The 25,067-nt window shown below is 45.2% G+C and overlaps 1 protein-coding gene across 1 annotated transcript in view; it reads right to left on the bottom strand.

The window, feature by feature from the left end:
* Positions 1-25,067, bottom strand: part of ETFDH (electron transfer flavoprotein dehydrogenase) — a 420,402-nt gene that overhangs the window by 314,020 nt on the left and 81,315 nt on the right. Inside the window, exon 3 of the mRNA XM_069243332.1 lies at positions 9,569-9,798. Within this exon, the coding sequence (XP_069099433.1) occupies positions 9,569-9,798 (230 nt within the window). The remainder of the gene's footprint in view (positions 1-9,568; positions 9,799-25,067) is intronic.

Below are 25,067 nucleotides of genomic sequence, written 5' to 3'. Positions count from 1 at the left end.
GATGATATGGTGTAGTGAATTTATAAGTCACTCCACACTCATTCCACATGTGTTTCAGGTATGCTGACATGAAGTTGGTACCCCTGTCAGACACCACCTCCTTAGGGAAGCCCACTCTGGTAAAGATACCAATGAGGGCCTTGGCTACTGCAGGGGCAGTAGTCGACCTAAGGGGAATAGCTTCAGGATACCTAGTAGCATGATCCACTACTACTAGGATGTACATATTTCCTGAGGCTGTGGGAGGTTCAAGTGGACCCACTATGTCCACACCCTCTCTTTCAAAGGGAACCCCCACCACTGGAAGTGGAATGAGGGGGGCCTTTGGATGTCCACCTGTCTTACCACTGGCTTGACAGGTGGGACAGGAGATGCAAAACTCCTTAACCTTCTGGGACATGTTGGGCCAGGAGAAGTGGTTGACTAACCTCTCCCACGTCTTGGTTTGTCCCAAATGCCCAGCAAGGGGAATATCATGGGCTAAGGTCAGAATAAACTCTCTGAAACCCTGAGGCACTACCACTCTCCTAGTGGCACCAGGTTTGGGATCTCTTGCCTCAGTGTACAGGAGTCCATCTTCCCAATAGACCCTATGTGTTCCATTTTTCTTGCCTTTGGACTCTTCAGCAGCTTGCTGCCTAAGGCCTTCAAGAGAGGGACAGGTTTCTTGCCCCTTACACAACTCTTCCCTTGAGGGTCCCCCTGGGCCTAAGAGCTCAACCTGATAAGGTTCCAGCTCCATAGGCTCAGTTCCCTCAGAGGGCAGAACTTCTTCCTGAGAAGAGAGGTCCTCTTTTTCTGGTTGTTTTGCAGCTGGTTTCCCAGCTGACTTTCCTTTTCTCTTGGTAGGCTGGGCCTTTCTTCCAGACTCCAGCTCTACTTTTTCACCCTGTGCCTTGCACTGTGCCCTTGTCTTGACACACACCAGTTCAGGGATACCCAGCATGGCTGCATGGGTTTTTAGTTCTACCTCAGCCCATGCTGAGGACTCCAGGTCATTTCCAAGCAAACAGTCTACTGGGATATTTGAGGAGACCACCACCTGTTTCAGGCCATTGACCCCTCCCCACTCTAAAGTTACCATAGCCATGGGATGTACTTTAGTCTGATTGTCAGCTTTGGTGACTGGATACGTTTGTCCAGCCAGGTATTGGCCAGGGGAAACCAGTTTATCTGTCACCATAGTGACACTGGCACCTGTATCCCTCAGGCCCTCTACACTTGTCCCATTAATTAAGAGCTGCTGCCTGTATTTTTGCATGTTAGGGGGCCAGGCAGCCAGTGTGGCTAAATCCACCCCACCCTCAGAGACTAATGTAGCTTAAGTGTGACACCTGATTTGCTCTGGGCACACTGTTGATCCCACTTGGAGACTAGCCATTCCAGTGTTAGCTGGAGTGGAGGTTGAAGTGGTATTTTTCTTGGGACAGGCCTTGTCTCCAGTTTGGTGTCCAGACTGACTACAGCTACGACACCAGGCCTTTTTGGGATCAAAGTTTTTACCCTTGTACCCAGAATTGTTTTGTGAAGAGGCTCTGGGCCCACCCTCCTGTGCAGGTTTTTGGGGGCCTGTAGAAGACTCTTTACTATTTTTGTTTTTGGCTGTCTCACCACCTTTCCCCTGGGGAGGTTTTGTGACCCCTTTCTTTTGGTCACCCCCTGTGGAAGTTTTGGACACCCTAGTCTTGACCCAATGGTCCGCCTTCTTTCCCAATTGTTGGGGAGAAATTGGTCCTAGGTCTACCAGATGCTGATGCAGTTTATCATTGAAACAATTACTTAATAGGTGTTCTTTCACAAATAAATTGTACAGCCCATCATAATTACTTACACCACTGCCTTGAATCCAACCATCTAGTGTTTTTACTGAGTAGTCTACAAAGTCAACCCAGGTCTGGCTCGAGGATTTTTGAGCCCCCCTGAATCTAATCCTATACTCCTCAGTGGAGAATCCAAAGCCCTCAATCAGGGTACCCTTCATGAGGTCATAAGATTCTGCATCTTTTCCAGAGAGTGTGAGGAGTCTATCCCTACACTTTCCTGTGAACATTTCCCAAAGGAGAGCACCCCAGTGAGATTTGTTCACTTTTCTGGTTACACAAGCCCTCTCAAAAGCTGTGAACCATTTGGTGAGGTCATCACCATCTTCATGTTTAGTTACAATCCCTTTAGGGATTTTCAACATGTCAGGAGAATCTCTGACCCTATTTATGTTGCTGCCACCATTGATGGGTCCTAGGCCCATCTCTTGTCTTTCCCTTTCTATGGCTAGGATCTGTCTTTCCAAAGCCAATCTTTTGGCCATCCTGGCTAACTGGATGACCTCTTCACTTGAGTTATCCTCAGTGATTTCAGAGAGGTTGGTCCCTCCTGTGAGGGAGCCAGCATCTCTGACTATTATGCTTGGAGTCAGGGCTTGAGAGGCCCTGTTCTCCCTAGATAGGGCTGGTAGGGGGGAATCACCCTCCAAGTCACTATCATCATCCTCTGTGTTGCCATCCTCAGAGGGGTTGGCCTTTTCAAACTCTGCCAACAGCTCCTGGAGCTGTAGTTTGGAAGGTCTGGGGCCCATTACTATTTTCTTTAGTTTACAGAGTGACCTTAGCTCCCTCATCTTAAGATGGAGGTAAGGTGTGGTGTTGAGTTCCACCACATTCATATCTGTACTAGACATTATGCTTCTAAAAGTTGGAATACTTTTTAAGAATCTAAAACTAGTTCTAGAATCTAATTCAAACTTTTACCAAACTTTTAAACTCTAAAAGAAATGCTAACAGGGACTAACACAAGGCCCTAGCAGGACTTTAAAGAATTTAGAAAAATTTCAAATTGCAAAAATCAATTTCTAATGACAATTTTTGGAAGTTGTCGTGTGATCAGGTATTGGCCGAGTAGTCCAGCAAATGCAAAGTCTTGTATCCCACCGCTGATCCACCAATGTAGGAAGCTGGCTCTGTATGTGCTATTTCAAAGTAAGGAATAGCATGCACAGAGTCCAAGGGTTCCCCTTAGAGGTAAGATAGTGGCAAAAAGAGATAATACTAATGCTCTATTTTGTGGTAGTGTGGTCGAGCAGTAGGCTTATCAAAGGAGTAGTGTTAAGCATTTGTTGTACATACACACAGGCAATAAATGAGGAACACACACTCAGAGACAAATCCAGCCAATAGGTTTTGTTATAGAAAAATATATTTTCTTAGTTTATTTTAAGAACCACAGGTTCAAATTCTACATGTAATATCTCATTTGAAAGGTATTGCAGGTAAGTACTTTAGGAACTTTGAATAATCACAGTAGCATATATACTTATTACATAAAACACAATAAGCTGTTTTAAAAGTGGACACAGTGCAATTTTCACAGTTCCTGGGGGAGGTAAAGTATTGTTAGGTTTCACAGGTAAGTAAGTCACTTACAGGTTTCAGTTTTGGGTCCAAGGTAGCCCACCGTTGGGGGTTCAGAGCAACCCCAAAGTTACCACACCAGCAGCTCAGGGCCGGTCAGGTGCAGAGGGCAAAGAGGTGCCCAAAACACATAGGCTTCAATGGAGAGAAGGGGGAGCCCCGGTTCCGGTCTGCCAGCAGGTAAGTACCCGCGTCTTCGGAGGGCAGACCAGGGGGGTTTTGTAGGGCACCGGGGGGAGACACAAGTCAGCACAAAAAGTACACCTTCAGCAGCGCAGGGGCGGCCGGGTGCAGTGTGTAAACACGCGTCGGGTTTTCAATGGTTTTCAATGAGAGACCAAGGGGTCTCTTCAGCAGTGCAGGCAGGCAAGGGGGGGGGGCTCCTCGGGGTAGCCACCACCTGGGCACGGGAGAGGGCCTCCTGGGGGTCACTCCTGCACAGAAGTTCCGTTCCTTCAGGTGCTGGGGGCTGCGGGTGCAGGGTCTTTTCCAGCCGTCGGGACTTTAGGTTCAGGCAGTCGCGGTCAGGGGGAGCCTCGGGATTCCCTCTGCAGGCGTCGCTGTGGGGGCTCAGGGGGGACAACTTTGGTTACTCACGGTCTTGGAGTCGCCGGAGGGTCCTCCCTGAGGTGTTGGTTCTCCACCAGTCGACTCGGGGTCGCCGGGTGCAGTGTTGCAAGTCTCACGCTTCTTGCGGGGAGTTGCAGGGGTCTTTAAATCTGCTCCTCTGTAACAAAGTTGCAGTTCTTTTGGAGCAGTGCTGCTGTCCTCAGGAGTTTCTTGTCTTTCTTGAAGTAGGGCAGTCCTCAGAGGATTCAGAGGTCGCTGGTCCCTTGGAAAGCATCGCTGGAGCAGGTTTCTTTGGAAGGCAGGAGACAGGCCGGTAAGTCTGGGGCCAAAGCAGTTGGTGTCTTCTGTTCTTCCTCTGCAGGGGTTTTTCAGCTCAGCAGTCTTCTTCTTGTAGTTTCAGGAATCTAAATTCGTAGGTTCAGGGGAGCCCTTAAATACTAAATTTAAGGGCGTGTTTAGGTCTGGGGGTTAGTAGCCAATGGCTACTAGCCCTGAGGGTGGGTACACCCTCTTTGTGCCTCCTCCCAAGGGGAGGGGGTCACATCCCTAATCCTATTGGGGAATCCTCCATCTGCAAGATGGAGGATTTCTAAAAGTTAGAGTCACTTCAGCTCAGGACACCTTAGGGGCTGTCCTGACTGGCCAGTGACTCCCCCTTGTTATTCTCATTATTTCCCCCGGCCTTGCCGCCAAAAGTGGGGCCGTGGCCGGAGGGAGCGGGCAACTCCACTAGCTGGAGTGCCCTGTGGTGCTGGAACAAAGGGGGTGAGCCTTTGAGGCTCACCGCCAGGTGTTACAGCTCCTGCCTGGGGGAGGTGTTAGCATCTCCACCCAGTGCAGGCTTTGTTACTGGCCTCAGAGTGACAAAGGCACTCTCCCCATGGGGCCAGCGACATGTCTCGGTTGTGGCAGGCTGCTGGAACCAGTCAGCCTACACAGATAGTCGGTAAAGGTTTCAGGGGGCACCTCTAAGGTGCCCTCTGGGGTGTATTTTACAATAAAATGTACACTGGCATCAGTGTGCATTTATTTTGCTGAGAAGTTTGATACCAAACTTCCCAGTTTTCAGTGTAGCCATTATGGTGCTGTGGAGTTCGTGTAAAACAGACTCCCGGACCATATACTCTTATGGCTACCCTGCACTTACAATGTCTAAGGTTTTGTTTAGACACTGTAGGGGCACAGTGCTCATGCACTGGTGCCCTCACCTATGGTATAGTGCACCCTGCCTTAGGGCTGTAAGGCCTGCTAGAGGGGTGACTTATCTATACCTGCATAGGCAGTGAGAGGTTGGCATGGCACCCTGAGGGGAGTGCCATGTCGACTTACTCGTTTTGTTCTCACCAGCACACACAAGCTGGCAAGCAGTGTGTCTGTGCTGAGTGAGGGGTCTCCAGGGTGTCATAAGACATGCTGCAGCCCTTAGAGACCTTCCTTGGCATCAGGGCCCTTGGTACCAGGGGTACCATTTACAAGGGACTTATCTGGATGCCAGGGTGTGCCAATTGTGGATACAAAAGTACAGGTTAGGAAAAGAACACTGGTGCTGGGGCCTGGTTAGCAGGCCTCAGCACACTTTCAATTCAAAACATAGCATCAGCAAAGGCAAAAAGTCAGGGGTTAACCATGCCAAGGAGGCATTTCCTTACAACCACTCTAAGCGATCATGCATACCAGAAAGGGATGCTAGGTATAAATCTCCCTAAGCATACTCAATCGCAGGTGGATATCGTATCTCTCAAAAGTACCAACTTAAGAAGACTAAGATGGATTAATGACTCTTTAGCCAATTTAACTAGTCTGGAAAAAATCTGTTCTTTAACAAACAGATCTTTTCTTAAAAGTTGTTTTTGCAAGCCGCCACAGTAGAAAACCTATAGGCATCCAGCCAGCCTATCATTAAAGTATATCAACCTAAAGAGGGAGCTTAAAAGCCAATTAGTGTATCAAAGATAGCAAACTCTTATACAACAATATCATGGGAGACAATAAGAAAATTGAGGAAAGAAGCAGTTAGCGCCCTAGTAAGATTTCCCAAACAAATAAAGAACTCAAACATGTCAGAGGAAGCCTGCGCTATGCATCTACTCAGTGCTTTTAATAGGAATCCAACTTTAGGTCTGCTGACATCAGCACATAACTTCTTCACCGTCTCGCTGTTAGCAGCTATTATCTATAATTTTTCTTCTATAGCAACCGACGCAAGGAATGTTTTGGAGACGGAAAGTAGCACCTCCAACAGCCCACTGGACAATGAAATTAACCCCCTTAGAGGCAAGCAGCTGCTTTTTCCTCCCAAAGAGGCTCAAAAGATAATAGCAGCAGAGAGACAGAGCCCCGGGCCCAAATGGCATCCCCTAGGTCACCTTCAAAGGGGACCCCCCCCAGTACTGGGCAAACGTATTGTCCCCCCATTCTGAGAAGTTGTTCTCTATGGCTCTATACCAACGAGCTGGAGGGGGTCAATAATGCTTCCAATTTTCAAAGGTGGAGACTGTTGAGTCCCAGCTAACTAAAGGCTTATAGCCCTAATAGATGCTGAAGCATTACACTTCTCTAATTTTACAAGAACTTATAGAGTGGTTGAACGAGAATAATCTGTTTCCAGTAAATCAAACAGGCTTCAGAAGATGATTTGGTACTACCTTGAATATTATAGCCCTAGGAGTATTAGTGGATAAGTGCAAACGAGCAAGGAAAAAAACTATACTTTGGTTTCGTTGATTTCAAATCTGCATTTGACCGCGTCGATCGGGGGATATTGAAGCGCAAGTTAAGGGGGATGACCACTCCAAACAAACTTCTACGGGCCATGGAACAGCTGTACACAAATACCTGGTTTCAGGTCAAAATAGGCGATCGGTAAAAGCTTTCAAGGAAGATCCCAACAGCAATGGGGCTGAAAAAACGGTGCGTGTTGGCCCCCCATCTTTTTAATCTTTTTATGGCCGACCAATCCAAAAGATTAGATGGAATAAACTTGCACCCACTGTGCCTGGTCCCTTTGAACCTGTCCCACCTCGCATACACAGATGATGTACTGCTGAGTTTGTTTAAAATCGGCATGCAAAGATATGTCACTTAGCTATTAAAGTATACTAAAGAAAACAAAGTCAAAATCAGTACCACAAAAACAAAAATTATGATGCTCAGAAACTGTTTTGACCAACTGCTTAGGGTCCATCTGGATGATGAGATCCTAGAGGAAGATAATAGTTATAAATACTTGGGAGTCTACTTAAGATAATGAAGCAAACTTTGCAGAGCAGAAAAGCTATATAGCCAAGAAAGTTAAAGAAATTAATCCATGCATTCTGTATCCGCCACAAAAAGCTAGATGGTCCCTCATACAAACCATTGTTGTTGATAACGACTGCAAAATTCCTGCCAACAATAGCAGGCAAGTACTGTCCTACAGGGGAAGGACGCACAGCTATTGAACGAGCTGCAATTCTCTATGTTCTCCCAAAGAACGCCTCTCCAGCGCAAGTTTGCCTGGAATTTGGCCTTATGCAACAGATACTGGCTCGAACATATACTGCCATCAAAACATCGTATATAATAAGCGCTGGCCAGGGCAACACATTAAATAATACCCTATGGACCATCGTGGACAACAATCCTTTTTCTAGCCACAATAAAGATGTTGACACATCATTGAAACATATGTATCTGGGGGAGCTTTGGGAAAAGAACTTACCTTTTTCCAGCATTTAGGCATGTGGTGAACAGGGCAGCAAAACTCCACTTAGTCATAGTAGATAAAAACATCTTTAGCAATCGATCACATGTGTGGACGGTGGTTAATAATTACGACGCGATGAAGCCAGCGTCATATTTAAATCAGACATTCTCGACTCAAACCAAGAGAAGACTGAAGGAGATATGCTTTGGCCAGCTCCTGGGCCTTGCAGATCAACGAAATGGAAGCACAAAGGGGCCAACGACATGCAGGCTATGCTAAAGTGAAAAGGAAAACCTTACGCACTTGATCTGCATTTTTCCTACCTTGCAGCAAGCACGGGTCACGTTACTCAGAGGAAGGTTTTTGGACAGAGCAATTGATACATATAGGTCTGCAGTAATCAGCTGTCTTAGTCTGGACGACTGCAAATAGATCAAATTCCTGATGGTGCACGAAAAGGCGAGAACACTGAGTAGAAATATTGCATTCTGATAACAGGTCAAACCTAACACCCGTGAATGGCTGACCTGAACTGTTCTTGAAGCCGATCAAAGTCACTACGCTTTTTATGACTGTTTACGCTTGTACTGCAATAATTAAATAGTTGCTATCTACCATGCATATGCACCTTGTAAAAAGTATAGTAGCCACTTCGTAGTCTCTGCATACCGACCTGCGTACAGTTTTAAACTAATCTAGTATTTTAATTGAATGCCCAAAATCTTGTTTTCTTAATTTTTTCGTTTGTTTGTTAGCATTTGTTACTTGTTTTTATGTTTTGCGAATTGGCATTGCTTTGGGGTCATATTTTCAATGGTTTTAATTACCTGCGTACAGTTCAACTACTACTAGTAGTGCTGGCTGCAAAATACAAATGGGTAATCTAGTCAGAATACAATATGTTTGAAGATTTATTCTGATTTGTGGAATAGGACTTCTCCAAAGCTTGGCATAAAACACCAGTGTAAAATCATGATATGCTGAGCAAGCTTTGCAGCTTCTGCAAATTCAACGTACTGTCTTGAGCAAACTGAGAACAAGTATTCAAGGATTTTAGTGTCCTGGAGACTTTCTTGGAATGCGACAGGGATTCCTGTTCATCTAGGGGATGCTTCATTAGTGTGCATGTCTTATGGCATAGTTAAAGAAAAAGCTGTAAGAGTACCAAACAAGTGCACTGTCTTCACGCTGTCAATATTAGAACTCAGAGTATGTTGGAAAGACCCATATCATGAGAAGTCTCAAAGAAGCCGACAGAGTGAAGCTGGCCAAATGACCAGTTCCCAGTTCTTCCTCTGGGTTTGAGAAGATAAATGTAATGTGAGCATTAAAGAATAATCAAACAACACATGAAAGACACCCCTAACTATCTATAATTTGCTTCTCAGCCACAACCCCAATCATTCATTGTTCTTTGGATCTGCTGCTAATCAATCAGAAAAAGTCATGTTTTCGCTGACACAGACATTCTAACAGATTGCCCAAAGACAAGCAAAATAAAATGCAATGTGTGTAGCACATATTAATTGGCTGAAGTATTCTTTCACTCAAGGAATCTTCCCAAAATTTCTGCCAAGAATCTAATAGCAAAGCTCAATTTAATCAGCAAAGCGTCTCCTCCAGTATGTGTCGCATCCAGTATGTATGTAAAGAAACTGTCCTCAAGATAAAAAATGCAAAGGAAGAAAATATTACTTTTGTGCAGTACTGATCGGCAGATGAAACACTTCTTTAAGCCGGACCTTTCAGTTCTTGTGTGTCAGAATTCAACGTGGTGTTGAACATTCATTGAAATTAAGGTTGTACCCGAGTGGTAGGGGATAACTATAATCTTAAAAAACCTGAAGACTGAATCTGTACGTTTTTACAAACAAAAATATTTACAAGAAGAATTATTAAAATTGCATACCCCTCGCGTCTTCCAATCTGGAAAAAGTTCTTCTAAGGCCCTCGGCTCAAGGCAAGCTCCAGACAAAGTGTGCTCACCAAGCTGAGATGCTTTCTCCACCAAGCACACTCGCAGCTCTTTGTTGTTCTCCGCAGCCAACTGCTTAAGACGAATAGCAGCAGATAAGCCTGCTGGGCCTGCACCAACAATAACCACATCTGCCTCTTCTGCAAATCTTTCCATGTTCACCCCTTTAACCAACGGAAAAAGCAAACGAAATATAAGTGTAATGTTTTCCCCATCAAAGAAATGAAGAGTTCTACATCCTAGATCACTTTACCTTTGCTTCAGGGCGGTGGTCATGGCAAACAAAACAACTATACTATTATAGCACTAAAACATATATATTTAATACATTCTCAAACCAAATGTAATTACAACAAGATCTAAAACACCTGACATAATAAAGCCTTAGTAACTAACTTCTCATGTTAACATTATAATAAGGAATAGTAGTGCTCGTAATAAACTCATGCATTGACAGAGAAAATGGCTCTTCATGTGATCATAGGGAGGCAAGGATTTAAGTACATTAATTGAAACTGTGAACAGAATAAGGGAATACTTTAAGGTCATGGTTACGTAGGTTTTTTTGGAATGACAGTCAAGGTTTCCAACTAAAAAACAATAAAGCCATTAAAGCTGTGCTGCATAAAAGAGGGCATACAGGATCAGACCTGTTCTGCCAGAGAACATTTAAAAGAGCAGAACTTGGAATACAGGATGGAACAGTTAGAGACCTTAATGTTATTAACTACGGATTAAAGAGGTGGTCAAAGGTTTGGTTCTAGAACGATGCAATATTAACTGTCCATTGTTACGTGGAATAACCGTTCTACACCACGGTCATCTCCATTAAATTCATAAACAGAAGACTGATTTGCAGAAAAACAATTAGTATTGTAGGTCTCTCCTACATTCAGAATACATGTACAGTCCTTCCAGGAATTCCCACTTCCATTAACGTTTATAGATAAGTAAATATACATTGTGTACATATCTGCACATGTGTACCAAAAGTGCAAATACAATGTTTTTATATTTGCCTCCACAGGCAAAATCATTTTTTGCCCCGGAGAATCCCATTGTGTAACACCCAACTATTTCCTCACAGGCTAGAGCTTACAAATACATCTCAGGCCATGTTAGGGGCCATGTTAGGGGTGGAAGTATACCTTGGTGAACTTTGTGAATACACACAAATTCACAAATCTATAGGCGTTCACCAACTTTTCAGGGCATTTCTGCCTTTGATAACGAGGGGCCAGATGTAGCAAACACTTTGCGACTCGCAAATGGCGAAAATCGCCGTTTGCGAGTCGTAAATGCGTGTTTTCTATGTAGAAATGCATTTTGCGAGTCGGAACCGACTCGCACAATGCATTTCGGAGTCGCAAACAGGAAGGGGTGTTCCCTTCCTATTTGCGAGTCGCAGTGGTATGCAATTCCATTTGCGACCGCGTCGCAGTTACCATCCACTTGAAGTGGATGGTAACCCACTTGCAAACGGGAAGGGGTCCCCATGGGACCCCTTCCCCTTTGTGACTGGACCCAAAAATATTTTTTCAGGGCAGGCAGTGGTCCAAAGGACCACTGCCTGCCCTGAAAAAATCCGAAACTAAAGGTTTCGGTTTTTTTTTTCTAAGTGCAGCTCGTTTTCCTTTAAGGAAAACGGGCTACACTTGGAAAAAAACAAACTGCTTTATTTAAAAGCAGTCACGGACATGGAGGTCTGCTGTTCCCAGCAGGCCTCCATCCCCGTGAGTGCCCAGAGTCGCTATGGGGGCGCAAATTGCGACCCACCTCATGAATATTAATGAGGTGGGTCTTTGCGACCCCATAGCGACTCGCAGAAGATGTCTGAGACACCTTTCTGCATACCAAATTGCGACTTGCAATTTGCGAGTCGCAGGGACTCGCAAATTGCAAGTCGCAATTTGATATATTGCTACATCTGGCCCTTAATCCCCACCTGTGCTGACAGACAAGCTTATGAGTGATATTACATTGTACAAGGTAAATATTACGTAGATAAATTGTAATAAGATTTGCACATTCATGTTTTCTGGATTCACGTCACAGTACCAAAATAAAATCCATATTGAATTTATATGGCAATAAAGGACTGAATTGTGCGCTTGTTGTGTCCACTAATTATAGTCTCTGTAGTGTTTAGCAATTCATACTGTATCTATCTATATATATTTACATATATCTATATATTTACACATATATATATATATATTCCTTTATGTCTATATCTCTATGTCTATATCTCTATATCTATCTATCTATATATCTATCCATCTATCTCATTCCCTACTTGTGAAAGGGACATGACTCACAGAAATACTTTTACATAGGGTTCCTTGACTCCAATTAGTTGTATGATAATGTGGGTGACCCACAATCCGCGTGGATATAACCAACCCTTAGATGTCTGAAGTGAAGTGGGCGACTTATATGCAAGGATTGTGGTGACGAGCACAACACACAAAATCACCACCAGACATGAATGGAATATATATGTTGACTATCTGCACACATCCCCACTACAGCAAATCTAGAAGTACCCGTTTCACCTACAATCAAACTTTAGTACAACACGAACAATAGTCCGGCTAAGGACATCAAAAATTGCACTTAGTATTTTAAGTAGGAGGCATAGGTGCAATACAAGAAGACTTCTTCATTATTCTGGTCTTGGTAAACACATCAAATCCTTTTGAATCCAGGGCACGGATTTATAATTATATATACACTTTAGCAATTTTACCAGAAAAATCTTAACAACTCATCTATGGTATTCTTTCAATATTTTTGTGGCTATAACATTTGTCATTTCTTAAACGAACAACATTATATTTAATAAAATGTTTATTGATCCTTAATCCAAGTCCCATTACTATAAAATGTTTGCTAGTAAAAAAACATTCTGTCAAGCACCTTGCAGCTAAAGAGGGAACCCTCCTACTCTAACGTTTCTAAAGAAAATTAATTCCAATTCCAGCTTCAACTTGTAAATCTTGCAGCCTGTTTTTAACCGTTAAGTTTTAACCCCAGCACATCTAGGCAAGATGAATTATTTTCTTAAAAGCTTGTCTTTAAAAATACTTCGTAATCCAGTGACTTTTCTAGCATAGTTCCACTAGCACTACAGTGACTAATCAGAAGAGCACTGGGAGAATCAAAAGGCCACAGAAAATGTCTTACCGGAGACTCATTACCCAATCTGAGGATGGTGCATTCAATCCCAAAGCCTGAGGAACCAGAACATTTGTTCAAAACTGTGGGAATCATGCCCTCTCTGGTCAGGCAAAGATTTATAGGACTGGCCTCATCTATTTCTGAAATATATTTCTTAACAAAGCATCAGTTCTGGTGATGATGAAAAAAACTCTGGTATGTCTGCCCTCCTGTTTTCTCCCTAAATCTCTAATGTCTTTGTGGATAGAAGGTTGTGCGAGAACACTTGCAAGGTTTGAGCACCACTTCTTCTTAAGGTCTGATGACTGCCCTTTCCAAAAGAGACATCCTGCAGTAAAAGACTCTCCAAAATTTGAGCTTAATCCAGCCCAATGGTTGTCATTAAAGGAAGGCTTATCAACAGGACATTTCATATTTCTTAAAAAATAAAATCAATATCACAAAATCTTATGCATTTTTAAAGATAAAAGCAAAGAGAAGTACATACAAGGTCAAACACCATATAGGCCAGTGGACCACAAATGTGTATCAAATGTGCTTCTGCATTCTAACCCTTCACCACCCTGTAATTTAGCTGTGAACATGACAATGGCATCTTAGGCTTGCTCACTCCTGCTTCTAGGAGGAATTTTCTTCCCATAACCGTTCAGAACTTTGCACTCTAATTAATATCAAGTGGCAGGGTGGTACAAGGTGAAAAGTTTGTTTACTGAGCAACTGGTCTGCCCAGTGTCCAGAAAAGATCCATTTGCTGAAGCACTGGCTCCCTAAGATAGAATATGAAAGTAGCTCACTATCTAATTAGTGGTAAATAGAACCCAAGCCTTCCTGCTACAAGTTAACTACTTCCAGTAGCAATACCTTCATAAAAACTTTAGGGCTTGTCTTCAAATGACTGAAGAATATTTGATTGGACTGCAAGCCAAGGTACAGATTATGTTTCTTGTGTTGGTTTGTTTTCTTTGCAAAACGAAAAATAAAACATAAAAAGCTATATTTATATATTAAATAAATACTGTCAAAGATACTGGTAACTCCTTCCTCGCCAACAAAGGAAGCATGTTAGAGTGACTCTGTTCTGAAATGCATTATATGAACATTGGAGTCTATCCTCTTTAGTTTCTACATAAGCCTGTGTCCATCCACGCTCTCCTCACCCCGACACTCCTCACAAACACTCAAGAGGAACATAGACTGGATCAGGTTTGCTAGTATGCTTGCTGTTCGTGTTCTTCCTTCAGGGCTAAAGTGAAAATGTTCTGGTCATGGTATCTCTGAAAATAATTTCTGAAATCCATATGTGAAAAGCCTCACTGGTCATTCAACTACTCGTTTCCCTACTTTTAGGGCAAGGCAATGAGAGCTGTATTGCTGAAGGATGAGGTGGGTGCTTCTCTGGTGGAGCCTACGGTATACTGACTTTGCTCATCATCCTGCCCTGTAGTTACCTTCATAGTGGTTGTTGGAAGAAATATCTTTGATAACAATGGAGAGGGTCATAACTAGGTCAGTCACTTCAGCACTGCATGCCATGGGCTCCTAAAAGAAACATTAGGCCCAAGCACTTACTTTATTTAACAGATTTTGTCCATTTTGGTGGTCGGTTCTTTCACTCTGACTAATAGTGAGAACCTCTCTCTCCTAGTCTTTTATTCACGTTGAGGGTCTGTTTCTTATACCTTTTGTCAATGGTAAGTGTCTATATCTTCTAAGTTCAAACTCCGAGCCGATGACAAGAATCTGTCTCATGGCTCCAAGGGCTTACTGTGATAATCAGTGTTTTCCAGCCACTTATAAACAGTGAGTCTGTTTCTTCAAGATGGAAACCCTTACTGACAATCTCTGTTCCAGGTGTGGTCATGGTGTGAAAGTCACTCTCTTCCAGTTTAGGCACCATGGTGGGAATCTCTACAACTAAAAGCCCATGGTGAGACTCGGTCTCTTTCATTCAGGAGCTAATTAGGAAAGTGCTGGAAGCTGAAAGTACGTGAATAAATAATGGATGGCATTTCGGAATGCACTTTCATAGCCTATGGCTTTTCAGTAAAAGTAAGTGAAAAGTGGACTTTAAAATGCATCATTCAACCCATTTATTTCACCATTTTCTCAGGGGAAAACCTAATCCCCCTATCCTCAACCCACCCACCCACGAGGAAGGCAGGCGTGTGCTCCGCAAACCGGCTTGGGTATTGTTCAAGGAGGCAGTGGCTATGCATTAAGTGGACAGTGCCTTTGGAAGAAGTGGGCAGTGAGTATATGTAAAGTGGGCATCAGGAACAAACAAAAAAGTATGGACACCTCCACTTTTTTTTTTTTTTTTTTACAAATGAAGCACTGATTAGAGTTCATAATCACTATGAAATGTCTTACTTTGTCAAAAGTGTGGAATCTAATTGAGTTGGACAGGTGTTTGCTGGATGTTATAGTTTTGTCAATGTCCACATGTGAAAATCTTTGTTTTGTCACAGTGCAGTTTAAGGTGGTGGGTCAATATCCAGTCTTCCATAGCATGGTGACAGTTGTTCAGCTGGAAGATTCTAGTTCTTCCGTGTTTTTGATCTTAGGGATAATCTTGGTTTCGCTGCCGTAATTGCAGCAGGTTAGATTGAACTGATCAGCTCTAAAAGTGGTATTAGAAACAAATTGAAAGAGTGGAGAGTTTTGAGAAACTCCAGAGTCATTAGCAAAAGGGGCAGTCACAAACATAGGTAGTGAAATAATACCTTGCCTATCTTGGAGTAAGGAGTAGTAGTGGTGCTGTACCATTTCTGTCCACTCATTCCAAATGGAGATCAAAGCATAATCAGTAACTCTGCCTAGGAAAAAGGAAGCCTGTTTGGTTGTTGGAGAGAAGGTTGTTCAATTATATGAATTAGAAATCTTGGCAAATGCAGCTCTTTCAAGTACATTTACTAGGAATGGGCCACTGGAGATCGATTGGTAGTTGGCAGGGTCTAATTGATTGCGTTTTTTTAAATTATCACTTCAAAGATAGTTGATATTTTCATTTTAGTTAAGTCAATATCACATGTCCTAAATAAAAATATAGCACACCATATTGCTCTTCACTAGCAAAAGCTAATGTAGATGAGATTCTGGTAGAGTCCAAAGCATCACTACTGGGGTAAGAGCTGGAAAAAGGATGTTAGAAGAAAGAATGTGTATCAAGCTGAAATTACATCCTCACGTTTTACTTTGATTGCTGCCCTGCCCAAATCTTGTGGTTTCTGCAGGGAGCTAATAATCTGATATGTAAGAACTTTTAAAACCATAGAATGAGCTATATAGCTCTCTTCCAACGATTCTGGCCTGGCTTGAGGCTCTGGGAGTAGAAGAGGGCAGGAACAATTTGCATCATGCAATACCAAACAATGTCCCTCTTAGCAATGACCAACCCAATATGTAAGAGTGCATCAAAAACGTACTACGGAGAGACATTTTCAAGGTAAGGTCAACAGGTTATCACACCCCCCCATAGGGTTTGGCATCTGATCAATAGGTTGCCGGAAGGGTTGACTAACACATCATAGTAAGTTTGCAAGAAATCTCACTCAACATTACCACATCTCAAACACAGTAGGGAGATGTCTGGTGAAATATGCCAGAGCCTATCATGCCTTAAATAAACTTGGTAGAAATATTTGAACTAAATCAGCCACAAGCAAGACAATACGGCTCCCTCGCGTGGAAACATCCGTGCAGCCTTCCAGTACTCATCAGAGGGGGCACCCAGGTCAGCCTCCCAAGACTTCCAAAGAGTGAGGAAAGAACCAAGAGTACTGATCACTAAAGAATGGTAGAGCTGCAAGATGTTACGCTTACTTATCTCCCCATCAACAACTTTTCTTCTAGAGGGCTGAAGTCAAGACAAGTCTCCAAGCCACTCAACTAGGAGGATAGCGTATAACAAAGGTGAATATATCAGAAGAATTGATTATTATGAAGGACATATTCCAATTAGAGATTGACAAAGAGGTAAGCTATGATGGGACACATCATACGTTTGGTAAATAACTACATTGTCTCAATCTTTAAAACTCTGGAGAGTTTGGTGTCAACCAATAATGGGGTTTCTTTAGCTAGTTAGCCATGTCATTTAATGGCTTTCAGGGTCTTGCAAAAATCAGAAGCACCGTAGTAGTGGCTTTGGGGAGTCCAGTGGGAATTTTCATTCCATAGAGGAAGTGGAAAGGGTTAGCGCCTCCCACAAATCAATGTTTGGCTACGAAAGACGTAGCTCTCGATCCGTACACCCATGCTTTATAACAACCAATTAAGACATGCAATAAAACATTCAGTATCTGGTATACTGAAACCTCAGTCAAAGAGAGAAGAACGAGTTACTTACCTTCGGTAACGACTTTTCTGGTGGATACATTAGCTACCTGTGGATTCCTCACCTAATGAATACTCCCATGGCGCCAGCATTCGACGGAAATCTTCTTACTAGTCTCTGCACGTCGACGAGGACGTCACTCTAGCCCACGCGATGCCGTCTGACGTCATACAGGCAATAAGAGGTTCTCGCCGACGTGCCGATGACAGTACCAACATTTTTTACGTGCATGAGAAAAACAATAACCCAATGTAATGAAAGAGCAAAGCAACATCTCTTAATATTGTAAATCACACAACATTGCAATAAAATAGCTGTAGATTTAATAGAACCTTCTTTTTTTTTTTTTTTTTTTTTAAACAAATAAATATATTTATACATACGAATCATGTATATACACAATATATATAGATTTATATATAAATATACACATATATACAAATATCATATATGCAAAATGTATTGCAACTTTGAAGACCAAAAGGAGCACACTCAAGGATTGCTTGGAGAGACCAAAAAGGCAACGGGGAGGCGGGTGGGACCGTGAGGAATCCACAGGTAGCTAATGTATCCACCAGAAAAGTCGTTACCGAAGGTAAGTAACTCGTTCTTCTGATGGATACAACTACCTGTGGATTCCTCACCTAATGAATAGAGTCCCAAAGCAGTACCACGCCCGGCGGTGGGTGCCTAAATGGTCAAACCAAGAAATCCTGCAGCACTGACCGTGCAAAATGACCGTCCCTTCTGACCTCAGAGTCCAAACAGTAATGTTTCATAAAAGTGTGAAGGGACGACCAAGTTGCGGCCTTGCAGATGTCGACCACAGGAACACCCCTGGCCAAGGCCGAAGAGGCCGACTTAGCTCTGGTGGAGTGAGCTCTAATGCCCTCAGGCGGATCCTTCTTTGCCAAAGAGTAACAGATTTTAATGCAAAGAACAACCCACCTGGAGAGTGTTCTCTTGTGGACTGCCTTTCCTCTCCTCTTGCCCACGTATCCGACAAACAGCTGATCCTCCAGCCTGATATCCTCCATTCTGTCGATATAGAAGCTCAACGCCCTTCTTGGGTCCAGGCGATGTAGTCTTTCTTCCTCCTTTGAAGGATGAGGCGGAGGATAAAACGTGGACAAAGTGATTGTCTGAGCCAAATGGAAGGGTGAAACAACCTTCGGAAGGAAAGCAGCCTTGGTCCTCAACACCACCTTATCCCCATAAAACGTTATATAAGGGGGTTTAACCGATAAGGCCTGCAACTCACTCACTCTCCTTGCAGATGTTATAGCTACCAGGAATACTGTTTTAATAACCAAATACCTTAAGGGGCAAGAATGGGGCAAGAATGCATAGGCTCAAAAGGGGACCCCATAAGGAAAGTCAGGACCAAGGACAAATCCCATTGAGGCATAACGAATGGTTTTGGAGGATATTGATTCAGAAGACCTTTCAAGAATCTGAGAACAATAGGGGATTTAAACGATGGTTGGTCTGGAAGACAAATGAAGGCTGACAAGGCCGACAAATAACCCTTAATGGTAGCCACTGCACAACCTTTCTGCGCTAGAGACAGTGCAAAAGACAAAACATGTGACAGATGAGCATGTAAGGGATCAATCTGTCTCTCTCCACACCACATAACAAATTTAGACCACCTATTAGCGTAGATAGATTTAGTGGAGTGTCGCCTGGCCGCTAAGATAACATCCACTACATCAGGCGGGAGAGAGAAGGAACTCAGGTTGCCCCGTTCAATCTCCAAGCATGTAGGTGCAGACTCTGGAGGTTGGGGTGTAAAACCTGCCCCTGCGACTGCGAGAGGAGGTCTGCCCTGAGAGGGAGACGGAGCGGAGGGCACAGTGAGAGTTGGAGAAGGTCGGAGTACCATACCCTCCTTGGCCAATCCGGAGCTATTAAGATGACTTGGGCCCGGTTTTGGCGAATTTTCCTCAACACTCGAGGAATCAAGGGTATGGGGGGGAAACGCGTAAAGCAACTGGTCGCACCAGGTTATTTGAAACGCGTCCCCCAACGCTCCCTGCATCGGATACTGGAGGCTGCAGAATAACGGACAATGCGCGTTCTCTCGAGTGGCAAACAGATCTACCCGAGGAAACCCCCACCTCTGGAAGATTAAACAGACTTGATCTGGATGGAGACGCCACTCGTGGTCTGCCGAGAATTGGCGACTGAGACTGTCCGCACACACGTTCAAGACTCCGGCCAGATGGTTTGCTATCAAGCAAATCTGATGGTCCTTTGCCCAGGACCATAGTCGAAGAGCTTCTCTGCAGAGAAGGTACGACCCCACTCCTCCCTGCTTGTTTATGTACCACATCGTGGTAGTATTGTCCGTTAGGACCTGTACCGACTGACCACGAAGGGAAGGGAGGAAGGCCTTGAGAGCCAGGCGTACAGCCCGTAACTCTAACAGATTGATGTGAAACATCTGTTCCTCTGGAGACCAAAGACCTTTGATCTCCAGATCCCCCAGATGAGCTCCCCACCCTAGAGTGGAAGCATCCGTTATGACTGTGGCCACTGGTGGCGACTGCTGGAACGGCTTTCCTTGTGAAAGATTGTTGCTTGCAATCCACCACTTCAAATCCACAGCAGCATCTCTGGAGATCTTGACAGTACTCTCTAGATCCCCTTTGTGTTGAGACCACTGCCTTCGGAGGCACCACTGAAGAGCCCTCATGTGCCAGCGAGCATGCGTGACCAACAGAATGCAGGAGGCGAACAGACCGAGCAGACGAAGGACCTTGAGGACTGGAACTACCGCTCCATTTCGAAACATTGGAACCAATTCCTGAATATCTTGAATCCGCTGAGGCGGAGGAAAGGCTCGACTCAATGTTGTATCCAGTACTGCCCCTATGAACAGGAGGCGCTGAGAGGGCTCCAGGTGAGATTTGGGCACGTTCACCGAAAAGCCCAGGTCGAACAACAACTGGGTTGTTGACTGCAGATGATGTGACACAAGCTCCGGGGACTTGGCTTTGATCAACCAGTCGTCCAAGTAAGGGAATACTGCTATCCCCTTCCTTCTGAGCTCCGCCGCAACCACTGACATCACCTTTGTGAAGACTTGAGGTGCTGAAGTAAGACCAAACGGGAGGACCGCAAACTGATAGTGCTGCGACCCTACCACAAACCGGAGATACTTCCTGTGCGACTTGAGTATCGGGATATGAAAGTAAGCATCCTGCAAGTCGACAGACACCATCCAATCTTCCTTGTTCAACGCCAAAAGCACCTGTGCTAGGGTCAGCATCTTGAACTTTTCCTGTTTGAGGAACCAATTCAAGATCCTCAGATCCAGGATTGGTCTCAACTGACCATCCTTTTTGGGAATCAGGAAGTATCTTGAGTAACAACCTCGACCCTTTTCCTGCTCTGGGACCAACTCTACTGCACCCTTTGAAAGGAGGACTTGAACCTCCTGTTCTAGCAACAGGAGGTGTTCTTCTGAACAATAAGATGGGCGGGGCGGGATGAGGGGCTGGAACTCCCGTAAGGGAAGGGCGTAGCCTTTCCCCACAATGCCGAGAACCCAAGTGTCCGTTGTGATAGACTTCCACTTGTGGAGAAAATGCCGTAATCTTCCCCCTACAGGAGAGGAGTGAGTGGGAAACGGTGGAAGCCTAAGGCTGCTTCCCCTGCTGCACCCCTCCAGAGGACGAGGAAGAGGCAGAGTGCTGTTGAGAGGCTCCTCTGGTACGGGCCCCACCCCTCCCCCTCCCTCTAAATGACCTATAGGGGAGGGAAGAGGCGGGTTGCTGGAACCTCCCCCGAAAGGAAGAGGAAGAAGAGCCACGCCCAAATCCCCGAAACCTCCTGAAAAATCTAGAAGAGGCAGAGGAAGAAGGAGCTTGCAGTCCTAACGATTTGGCTGTGGCTCTGCTCTCCTTAAATCGTTCCAAGGCCGAATCTGCCTTGGCTCCAAACAGTCTGTCCCCATCAAACGGGAGGTCCAGCAGGGTCGACTGCACATCCGCAGAAAACCCTGAGTTTCGGAGCCAGACCTGTCTTCTTGCCACCACAGCCGTGCCCATCGCCCTGGCCACCGAGTCGGTCGTGTCCAGCCCAGACTGGATAATCTGGGTCGCGGTAGCCTGGGCGTCCGAGACCACATCCAAGAGACCCTGGGGGAGCTCCGTAAATGAAGACGAAATATCATCCATCAGAGCATGGATGTACCTCCCCAGAATGCACGTTGCGTTGGTGGCCTTCAACGCCAAACTGCATGCCGAAAATATTTTCTTGGACTGCGCATCCAGTTTCTTGGAGTCTCTGTCTCCAGGCACCGACGGGAAGGAACCAGGCGCTGACTTTGAGGAACAGGAGGCTTGCACCACCAAGCTCTCCGGCGTAGGGTGTCTAGAGAGAAAGCCAGGGTCAGATGGTGCAGCTCGATACCTCCTGGCCACAGCCCTATGAACGGCCGAGGAAGACACCGGCTTCTTCCACACCTCCAACACCGGATCCAGCAAAGCCTCATTAAATGGCAAGAGAGGCTCAGCTGCAGCAGAGGCCGGATGCAATACCTCTGTCAGCAAATTCTGCTTCGCCTCTGCCACCGGCAAAGGCAGGTCCAAAAAGCTCGCTGCCTTCCTCACCACAGCATGAAAGGAAGCAGCCTCCTCCGTATATTCCCCTGGAGATGAAAGGTCCCACTCAGGGGAAGTGTCCAGCCCACTGGCTGTATCCAGACCATGTAGTCCGTCTCCAGAGTCCTCAATCTCTCCCTCCTCTAAGACTCGCTGGTACTCCTGCTCTTCTAAAAGACGGAGAGCACGCCTCCTCGAATGAAGTCTCTCCTCGATACGCGGAGTCGACATGGCCTCCGCCGACGTCGAAGAACGGCGCCGATCTCCAGAAGCATCTGACGCCGCGTCCGGCGCCACAGGCAGCTTCGGCGCCGAGGTAGGAGCCGGAGGACGAGGTCTTGGAGCCGATGGACCAACCGGAGTCACAGGGCAAAATCCTGACTTCGACGGAAGGGCAACCTCCGGGGCCGAAACATCCGAAGCCACCGGAGCGGCCACCGACGCCGGCACCGGCGCCGAGCCCACATTCCCAAAAGGGAGAAAGGGCATAAAGGGTGCCGGCCGAAGAGGCGCAGGATCACCCAACGAAAAGGCCAAGGGCCCCGAAGGACCAGCCGGAGCAGCTCCTGGAGCCATCTGCTGAAAGATGGTATACATCGCATTAAGAAACGCTGTACTATCGGCTCCAGGAGTGGGAAAAGCCGGATACTGGGGTGCCTGGATCGAAGGCGACCCCGACGCCGGCCTCGACGTCTGCGACGCCGGAGAAAACACAAGAGGCTGCACCACCTCAATCACCGACGCCTGACCAGGCGAAGTCGGTGACGCCGGAGAGGGCAACGGCGTCGATGGATGCGGCGTGACCGTGGGGCTGACCTCCCAAGTCCTCCGACGCCGAGCCGAAGGTGACCTCGAACGAGACTCCTTGCTGGAATGACGTCGTGAGTCTCTACGGCGCCGGGAGTCTCGATGACGCCGGTGAGACCTTGGCGAAGAAGACTTCTTATGATGTTTCTCCTTCTTTTTTGACGTTGCCATGAACAACTTGGCCTCACGCTCTTTGAGGGCCTTCGGATTCATGTGTTGACATGAATCGCAAGTCGAGACGTCGTGGTCGGAGCTCAAACACCATAGACAGTCGGAGTGAGGATCTGTAACTGACATCTTGCCCCCACACTCTCTACAGGGCTTGAAACCCGACTTCCTCTGAGACATTATTACCGCAGAGAAGACTACGCAGCAGACAATACACTGTAACCACGAAGGTAACAGTTGCTCCCTCGAAGATAACCGTTTCGAATGCACGGAAAAAAGGGAACTGTCATCGGCACGTCGGCGAGGACCTCTTATTGCCTGTATGACGTCAGACGGCGTCGCGTGGGCTAGAGTGACGTCCTCGTCGACGTGCAGAGACTAGTAAGAAGATTTCCGTCGAATGCTGGCGCCATGGGAGTATTCATTAGGTGAGGAATCCACAGGTAGTTGTATCCATCAGAAATGCAGCATTTGATTATTGAAATTCTAGGAATGCTTCTGTCCCCCAAATACCTCTGCATCAAGGAGTTAAGATGGGAAAAGACACTGTGGGGAATCTTGTACGGACAGTTTTGTAAGTTAGGAATAAGCCATGCAAGGGAAGTAATTTTGATCATAGTAGTCCGCCCAATCAAGAATAGTTGAAATAGAACACATTTGGTAATCTGTCAAGGAAGAAGGGCCATGTTACCTAGCTAACTCTGGGAATCACCTATTGCCTTGTATACATTCGGCTATTTAAAGCTGTCTAGTTCCATTTTCATACAGGCAGCCCCAACATTTCCGATACCTCTTGCTGAAGTGAGTAGATGACAAACTTTGAAGAGTTGACCTAGCAGCCTGCAAACTTACAAACATGTGCAGTACGTGCAGGGCTCTGGGGCTCGACCACCTGGATATTGAAGGTAAAGAAAGAAAAATAATCTGCATAAAGCCTCCTACTTCAGTCAAACACTTAAACCCTAGCAATAGCACATCAACACGGACCCATGCTACAAAGGTGTTCTATAGCCAGGATAATTAAGCTAGTAAATAGGAAGCAGCCTTGCCTTATTTCGTTTTGCATGGGGAAAGGCTTCAAAAGGATCTCATTGAGCCAAAGCACAGCTAAAGGTTGTCTCATACGGTGTCTAGCAGACTGGCCTCAATGAAGCTATTCTCTTCAGGATGTATCAAAGTACGTATCAGCAGAAGCAGATGGCTTGCAAGTACTTTAGCCAAAATCTCGGCTTCAATCCTAATTCAGAAATCAGCTTGTCTGAGAAGCCATACACAGGAGGTCAACCAGGCTTATGAATCACAACTCTCTTGGCTTCCAGCAGGTCCGAGTGAGGCAAGTGCTTGACCAAAGATCTTGCAGACTTGACCTTTTGTGAAATCTGCACACAAAACTCATAAGAACATGCTGGGCCGGGAGTCGTTTCACTTTGGGGCTGGCAGAGTGCCTCCTATAGTTCTGTAGCTGGAAATTGCCACATATGCCTCATGCAACAAACACTTTTCCACTGCTCATAATCGTTTCATGGGAAAAAATCAGACATTAAGTTGGTAAGTGCAACAGAGAGCTTGGTACTAGTCAGTAAACATTTTGGCTATGGTGTGAAGGTCTATGAAACAGAGTACATTTGTGATCACTACGAGCCAAATACTGGAGTTTTTAGTATCGCCCAATGCCCAGGACATAAAACCATTTCTTTTAAAGCATCCTTTAATAAAAAGTATTTGATGAAAGCTAGTATTCAAACAGAATATCATTAGTGAATCGGGTAAAACGTGTTAAAAAAATTATTTATGGGCCAACACATAGTCACACAAGTGCACCTGCGGCTCTATAACCTCGCACTGGGACAGTTAGCATCATAGACACAGGAGCGCAAATACAATCGGAGTTGCTTTACAGTGACATTTTGTGAATCTGAGTGAATGCTTACAAGTAAATTTGCAAAAGCAATTCACAGCTGCTTCATCAGAAACTAAAGTGATTTAGAGAGCAATGGTACAAACGGAACAATAATATACCATGAATATGGTATAACATTGCTGTAACCAGTGCTTAATTTGTGCTTGTTGTTTCAGGTGCTAAGCACCGGCACTTTTGAGGGCCGGGGCTTGTTCTTCTGTCTCAAACATTTGCTGCGAGCAAAAGACACATATGGGAAAGATGAAAGAAGGAAAAAAAACAAAAAAGCACCACAAAGGGAGAAAGTAGAAAGCTGCAAGAGTGAGCTGTAGGGGCAGGGAGTGGCTTTAAATGGATTGAAGAGGCCCGAGATGGCTGCAGGATTACGCTGCCTGAGTATTCCGTGTTCTCACATTTAATTGCAGCAGCCGC

Source organism: Pleurodeles waltl, chromosome 1_2, assembly GCF_031143425.1.
Source record: "Pleurodeles waltl isolate 20211129_DDA chromosome 1_2, aPleWal1.hap1.20221129, whole genome shotgun sequence".
Lineage (NCBI taxonomy): Eukaryota > Metazoa > Chordata > Amphibia > Caudata > Salamandridae > Pleurodeles > Pleurodeles waltl.
The sequence above is the reverse complement of the archived record's forward strand: the minus strand, read 5'-3'. Positions and strand labels throughout refer to the sequence as shown.